At 54.7% G+C, this 7,609-nt stretch overlaps 1 protein-coding gene across 1 annotated transcript; it reads right to left on the bottom strand.

Moving 5' to 3' along the window:
- Positions 1–762: 762 nt before the first annotated feature.
- Positions 763–7,304, bottom strand: MLKL (mixed lineage kinase domain like pseudokinase). The gene is made up of 11 exons (XM_009923066.2): positions 7,138–7,304; positions 5,922–6,491; positions 5,617–5,730; positions 5,339–5,513; positions 5,133–5,230; positions 4,863–4,998; positions 4,276–4,360; positions 3,717–3,865; positions 3,467–3,516; positions 2,835–2,975; positions 763–1,935 (listed from the first exon to the last, which is right to left on the bottom strand). The coding sequence occupies exons 2-11, from the start codon at positions 6,376–6,378 to the stop codon at positions 1,883–1,885; spliced, it is 1,458 nt and encodes a 485-aa protein (XP_009921368.1). The 5' UTR covers positions 6,379–6,491; positions 7,138–7,304; the 3' UTR covers positions 763–1,882.
- Between the last annotated feature and the right edge of the window lie 305 nt (positions 7,305–7,609).

Here is a 7,609-nt window from a genome sequence, read left to right as displayed (position 1 = left end):
TACAAGACTTGCTAGAGGGGGGATGTACTAATGCTCAAATATTTTTATAGATCTTTTAAGAAATTCTAACTTACGAATCATGTTATAATTCTTATCCTAATTAGCGATTCAGCCTAAGTTAGGCCAAAAATAGATGTTAAATGCCACCTCCCACCAGAACAGTCATACAGTCAAGATACAATAATATTCAGTGATCCAAGTACTGCTTCTCCAGCACTAAACTCGCGTTCATAATAAAATTGCCACCTATAAGCATGACAGAGCCTTTATCTTCCCCATCAACTAACTGTGAGACTTAAAAATACTGCCTACATTCACCACTGTGGGTTAAGTAACCCCGCATATTTCTTAATTTAAAAAAAAAAAAGAAAAAGACATTAATACTGGCACCTTGGAGTCTCCCTGAAAGGGGCAAAGGCCAGTGCTTCTGCAACACAGCCAGCTGCCGTCGATGGAGGAGCCCACAGACAGAAAATCTCTGTAAACAAGCATCCTAGGCCCAGATGAGAAAAATCGGAGTGCTTTGAGATGGCTGAGTCAGCAGCTCAGCAGGCAGCTTCACAGAAGGCTCCTCACTACTAACCACAAGGCTGAACGCTGAAGCACAAGCTTGCCCTTACGGAAGGCCTCCTCCTACTCGCCACGCAGCACCTGGCACTGCTCACACAAACCCAGGCCCCTCTCTACATCTCCAGCAGTTATAACGCTGCACCTGCTTTAACGTAAAGTTAACCAAAAAAAGCCCGAACACCACCCAAAATTAAGCACACGCTCCACAAGCACGGGTTTATTTCTGGCTTTTTACAGGGCTCGCTTGTTTTAACTAAGAACCAGTCACGTAAACGGCGCGGGAGGGGGAATATTTCTCTTCTAGCAGTCGCAGGCACCCCAAGCACTCGGGACGCCATCCCCGACCTCCCCACAGGGGCCTCGCAGCCCCTCAGGCCGGGGCCCGCCATCACCCAGGCCTCCCGCCCGGCCCCGGAGAAGCCAGGCCGCGGCAGGACCCCGCGCTCCTCCCCGGCGGCCGGCCGCGGAGGCCCAGCCGCACCCGCGGTGCTCGGGGGAGGCCGGGCCTGGCCTGGGGTCCCGTCCCAGCGGCCCGGTCCCCGGCACCCACCGCTCACCTGCCCAACGGCCCCGCTCGAGCTCCGCGCCGCCCCGCCCCCACCACCCTACTGGCCGGCCGCGACCTTTGCGCCCGCTTCTATTGGGTGAGCCGGGGCCAGGTCCGCCTTCTCATTGGCCAGCCGCTCTGTCCGTCTGTCTGACGGACGGGAGCGTGACGGGGCGAGGGGAGGGGAGACAGGCCCTGCTCTGATTGGCCAGAGAGCCTTAGGGAGGGCCCGGCTTATTGGTCGCGGGGGGCGGGGCAAGCGCGGGGGAGCGAGTTTCCATTGGGGGAGCCGCCGGTGGGACGAAAAGAGCGGGAGCTCGAGCGGATTCAAACAGGGGTCGAGGTGGGCGGAGCGTTGCCATGGCGGCGGGGCCGGTCGTGCCCGGAGAGAGCCGTGAGGGAGCCGGGCCCCAGCGCTGCGGTGGGGGTGAGGAGAAGCCGGCCCTGTCGCGTCCTTCTGGTCCCCCGGTTGCCGTGGTTCCTGCCGGCCTCCCCTTGAGTTCCCGGCGGGGCAGAACCTGTAGCAGGGCGTCCTCGCCTGCCAGCTGCCCCTGAGGCGAATGAACCCAGGCACGGCCCCTCGGAGAGGTGAAGGTCTCGGCATACAGAAACAAATACAGGCGTATTGAACGATCGGTCTCTGCGAGGCGGGGAAGAGGGGCGAGCGGCACGCTTTGGCCTGCAGGAGGAGGGCCTGCTGCTTTCTCTTGGCTTGTCTTCCGAGGCGCCTGGCTGCTTTTGGTCACCCCACCCTGTTTTCTGCAGTTAACTTCCTTGGTTTCTGCTTTTCTCCAGGTCAGCCAGTGAGTCCACAATCTCTGCAAAACATAAGGATGGCATTAATCAAAACAGAATATTTGTTGTAGGCTATTTCCCCCCCCACCCCCCGCGATGAGAAGATAGCTTTCCCTCACAGGTAACAACTGGGACATGGAGTCACTCTTTCCTCAGGCCAGTGTGACTGGGCAGCCATTAGCAGGGGACAGGCCTGAGCAGACACAGGTGAGTACAGCCCAAAGAGAAGCAGCCATGTATACAGAGAGACACTTGGAAACAGCCACGAGAAGATGTTCTTCCAGCTCAGCACCATGCAGGCACGGCTGGGCATTGGATTAGAGTAATAAAGAGAAGTTGTATCCTCAATGCAGCTTTGCCAATGTCTCTGATGATTTTTTTGGTGTCTTCATTTCAGCCGGGGCGGTTCCCTGCAGCAGGGTCTGCTGAGGGAGCTGCCATTGGGAGACAGAGACGCACAGAGTGCAGCCCACAGTGGTTTCTTATGCACATTTTCCACATCTCTTGTATGGACACTGGCCCCATGGGGTGTAGCTGATGAGATTGAAGGAAGCTTTCTCTCCTTGGAGAGATGAACTGAGGGAAGGGTACAACCTCTGTGCCTTCAAGCACACCAGAAAGGTTCCTCTGTCTTTTCCTGCTGTTTCTGTTAAATCTTCTGATGGAGACCAGTTATTTATCTGATCAGACCCAGATCAACTTCAGAGACAGTGAAATCTTCCCTGCTGCAGAGCAGTTCCTGAGATTGCAATTTACTGCTCAAAGCCTAAGGCAGGAACTGTTCCTGCACCACATTGTGGCTGCTCCTCCAGCTTACGCAAAGCCAGACAAATTCATACGGAAAATAAGGGGCAAATTGACTGCTGAAGCAGCTGGTTGAAGGATACAAAGGGCCTGTGGAGCAGATGTCCAGGACACTTACCCTCAGCAGAAGGGCGTTGGGAAGGGTCAAAGGCCCGGCACTGGTCAATGACTTTCCGCAGGTCTTCAGGACAATCTTCACCAACAGGTGCCTGGTAATGGTGGTTGCAGATTTTCTCCATGATCTCCTGGGGAGCGCAGCCTAGACAACATGCATGCAAACAGGACTGTCAGGATGAGCTCTGCTGCCACAGGAGGGTGCTGGGGAGGAAACCCAGTGCAAAGCCATGCCAAGAGCCTTCCTGCAGCCTATGGCATGGAGAAGCCAGCAGAGAAGCCACCCAAACTGTGTCTGCAGTGACACCCCACCCCCCCCCGCCATGTCTGGCATGATGCCATTGGGCTCCAGTGGAGCAAGGAGAAGTGTTTATGCTTCAATGCACGGGAACATCAAATAGAGACAAAAATTATTTGCATGTTTGTGGTTTAAGCATGTTGCCAAACTGCTTTACTGTATTGGAGTCCCATGAGAAGCAATGAAGCTGTCTTGCAGAGCCAGATACACCAGGCACTGCCACTGGGACTCGCACACCATGGGATGCTCCAGGAAGGAGCAGGGAGCATCCAACACCGGACAACAGCCACACTGGGCCGTGTGGCTTTTACACAGGGGACCAGATGCTTCTGCCTCACCTTCAAATGGGATTTTGGAGGTCGCAATCTCCCACAGCACAATCCCGAAGCTGGAAGGAGACAAGCAAGAGTCTCAGCATTCATCCCACCATGTTGTCCTCCCTTCTAACAGTGGAGACTCCTGGGCTATGCCAACTGCAAACAGCTGCTTATGTGTACGATTAAACCTGGCCTTCTTCCATAGCTCAACAGCTATTCTGCTAGACATCTGCCCACTTACGGGCATCTCTCCTGGGAGGGACAGACACACCTGTATATTTCACAGGGCCTCTTGTAGGGGTAGTTGATGTCTTTCAGGTTCTCAGGGGCGATGTAAGCCAACATAGAAACTTGTTTCCAGTTCTTCTTGGCTCTCCTCTTGATGGATGACTCTGTTTCACACAGCTCAAATCCCGACAGCTGATTGAGAGAATGAGAGAGAGAAAGGGAGAAGTGGTAGAAACACAGTCTGCAGAAACCTGTGGCGTGGCTGGGGACTGCCCTGAGACGGAGAAAACAGAGCAAGGTGCCCTGGGCAGCAAAGGCTGGCATGCAGCCATGTGTGCTGCCCGGCACGTGGCTCTTTCTGCAAGCAAAACCACAGGTGGAGGCAGGTGAATTGCCCTAGCTTCAGCTCATCCCAGGGTGGATGGCTCAGAGATGCTCACTTTGCTGATGATAAATGAGGTATAAGTGTCTAAGGTGAAAGGGGACACTGCTCTACCCTGGGTTTTATTCTGGACCATCATAATTCCCTTCAGTGCTGGTGGGGGGAGACATCCACAAAAACATGCAAAACTCCCCAAAGCTTCTCCAAACATGGTCCTTACCTTCACACAGTAATCCCCGGCCACCAGGAACTTGCTACTGCAGATGCATCCATGGAGTCGGGACTTCTCCTCTGTCTGGTGCAACCTGCAGCCAGACAGAACCAAGGGCAACACATGCTGGTGATGGACCCATCCCCACCTCGGGGCTCCCTCCTGCTGTGTAGGGGATGGACTGACATGCACCCAGAGAAGCCAGCATCTCTGCTGTCTTGCTGGACCAACCCTGCCAAGCCAACCTTTCCAGCACGTGCTGAAAGAGCCACTGTGGGCAAAATAACGAGCCTTGCAGAGGAGCAGCACCTGTAAGAACTGGCCATGCTGTAAGCTGCCCTATGGGTGTGGGGAAGGGGGGGTTCTCCCTTCCAGGCCTTTTCAGGCTTGAAGCCAGATGTAGGGGCCAGTGACCAGGGGAGGTGGGTGCTACTGCATCCAAACCCACCACCTACCTCTTCACCAGCTTCCCATCCCAGTGTCCCAAGGTGGTGGAAACAGTCTAACAGGATATCACTGCTTACTGAGAGATACCAGGAAGCTGAGCATGGCTTATGGATCGTCAGGTAGACTTACTGATTTATACAGGAGCTTACCTGTAAAGGCCTCTGGCAGCTCCCAGGGCCATCCGAATGCGGACCTCCCAGGAGAGATGCTGTTGCTTGGTCAGCACATCCCGCAGCGTCCCATGCTTACAGTATTCCATGACGATGGAGAAGCAGGGGCTCCCATCTGCAAGGCAAAACCTTGAGCATCCTGCCTTGTGCCACCTCTTGGGAGGGGTCCACAACAAACTGTCTGCCACCAGCTAGCGCTGGGGACAGGCAGGGGAGGGAAAGGGTGACATTAATGTGACACCCCCCTACCTTTCTCCTCAATGCAGATCCCATACATGCGCAGGATGTTTGGAGACTCAAACTTCTTCAGGGTCTGAATCTCCTTCTCAAAGATGTCTCTCACCTTCCTGCAGAAAGGGACAGCACAGTGAGATCCCTGGAACAAGGCCTGACATGGCGCTGTGTCACCCTCCCATCCCAGCTGCCCCATGTTGCTCCCACCCAGGACAACTCACGCCGGGTCGGTGGTCAGTGGCCTTTTGAAGATTTTGATGGCGACAGGGTACTTGAGGTATTCACCCTCGTAGAGGTCATAACTCTCGGTGTCCTGCAGGTGCCTGTAGAAGGTGAGGTGGTCCCGCTCAATCTCAGTGATGTCTTCTCTTTTGCCAACATTGACCTTCTTCAAGCCTGCTTCCACCATGCGCCAGCAGGGAATGAGGGACATGTTAGGCAGGGCTCAGGGGGAAAGGACACAGTTCACAGGGTGTCTAGAGGTACAACGGCAACTTACACTCCATCACATGCACAATTTTGTTCAGCTCATTTTGCATCCAGTCTACCTTGCTCTCCATACATTGCCTGTCGATGTAGATCTCCCCAGCCATATCTTTGGGCTCCTCAGTACCTGGGGAGAGAAATGTGCAGAGGCGGGGCAGCTGGATGAATGTGCAGGACTGATGCAGTTAGTTTTTTCTTGGTTTGAATGTCCCTTTGGCTCTCCTTAGCCACGGCCATTGAGCCAAAGCTGGGCAGCAGCTGGGGAGAGGTGCCAACTGCTGGTCTCAGGGAAAGAGGGTTTGCTAAATGCACACTTACTTGCAATCACCTGGTCTAAGAAAGCCCTGTCATCCCTCAGGTCCTCAGCGTCCTGCTTGCGACATGTCTTTGCCTGGAAAACCTCCAGGAAAGCCTGCTTCTGCTCTGCCTGCAGCAGGAGTGAGAGCCCCTGGGCGATGTCCTCCAGGCTCTCGTTCACCCAGACGAACTCCTCGCTGGTGCTGTGGGCTCTCAGGAACTTCTGGATCCAGCTGGTCTGGCTGTATTTCATCACCAGTTTCTGGGCTTCCTCCAGCACCCAGAGCAGCTTTTTCAGCAGTTGCTTTTCGTGGTGGGAGATGTGCTTTGGCGGCTGAGCCTTGAGGATCCTTACAGGCGCCAGCAGAATCTGGATGCGCTCCACAAGGCGTTGGCACTGGTGCTTACAGCATTTCACCTGCTCGAATTGGGTGTGGATGGCCTGGGCCATGGAAAGGACCTTCTCCACGATCTCCATGCTTGCAACAAAGGGCTTAGCCACTGGGGATGTGGGCTGTCGGTGTCTGGTGGAGGTGAGCCTCGGGCACGGCTCGGAGATCAGCCGGATGTGGCTCTTCCACGCCTTCCACCCTAAGGAACAGTCTTAACATGGCATGCCACCCTCCAGGTCTCGTATAGCCCCTTATATCTCCTCCAGCTGCTTTCTTTGCTTCGCCTGGCACCACGGCTGCTCATGCAGGCTGGAGCAGGCACACGCAAACAGAGACATGGGTAGCAGCACTATTGGCACATCTCGCTCCATGTTAGCAAGAGATGTTTTGGCTTGATTTATGTAAATTAATTTAGTGTTAGCCATACCCAGAGAGCTTACACACAGATGAGCAGGGTCAGCAATGACCCAAGGAGCATCCCTGGGCAGCGTTCCCCAGCACCAGTCCCACGCCACCCTGGCGTCCTGGCTGCAGAGCCTACATGTTTGACCGTAAAGATCCATTTTCAGTTCTAGCTAATGTCTCTCTCTGTTGTCACCCATCTAATAAAAGCTTTCACACCTTCACAGCCCCAGTGTCCCCAGCTTCTCCATATTTTCTCCCCATAGCCGTGTATTGCCCGCTTAAGGTTTTAAATCAAACTCTTCCTATGTGCTCAGCACCCAGGCAGCAGAAACCTGCCCCTGTTGCAGGGAAAGTAGCAGCAGCCACCCACACCATCAATGCAGCCAGCGCTAAGATAGGGATGCCGGGCTCTACCAGCTGGAAACGAGACAGAAACGCACCCAGAAACAAGCTGCAGCCACTCTCCCTTCCTCTTCAGGCTCTCTCCAGCACTGCCCTCAAGGAAGAAGTTCGTCCGCTTGCTAAGAGAAATCAGCTGGGTTTACCTGGCTCTGCTTCACTCGCCTCCACCTCAACTGCCTCCACAGACTGGAGATGCACAGCAGGATGAGCGCAAGTTTATAGGGTGCTTTCCTCAGCTGCTGCTTCCGCAGGAAGCGGAAGGGGCATTGTGCAACCCCCCACAGTTTCCCACACCACCCTGGCTCCCCATTCCCGGAAAGTTGCTTGGGGTGGTGGAGGAAGGGGCCAGGAAGGCCATATCCCCCTGTGCTGGGTTTTGCCTGCAGGAAGAAGGAATTTCCCATGGGAAGCGCATCAGAAAGAAGGAGATGGGGAGGCTGTGCCCAACCCCATATTGACACTTGCTGCTATTTTGAGCACCCCAATCCCTTCTCGGCTGTGCTGCCAGCT

This window comes from Haliaeetus albicilla, chromosome 10, assembly GCF_947461875.1.
Source record: "Haliaeetus albicilla chromosome 10, bHalAlb1.1, whole genome shotgun sequence".
In the NCBI taxonomy this organism is placed as follows: Eukaryota; Metazoa; Chordata; class Aves; order Accipitriformes; family Accipitridae; genus Haliaeetus; species Haliaeetus albicilla.
Note: the sequence above shows the minus strand (reverse complement) of the source record. Positions and strands in the feature narration are given on the sequence as shown.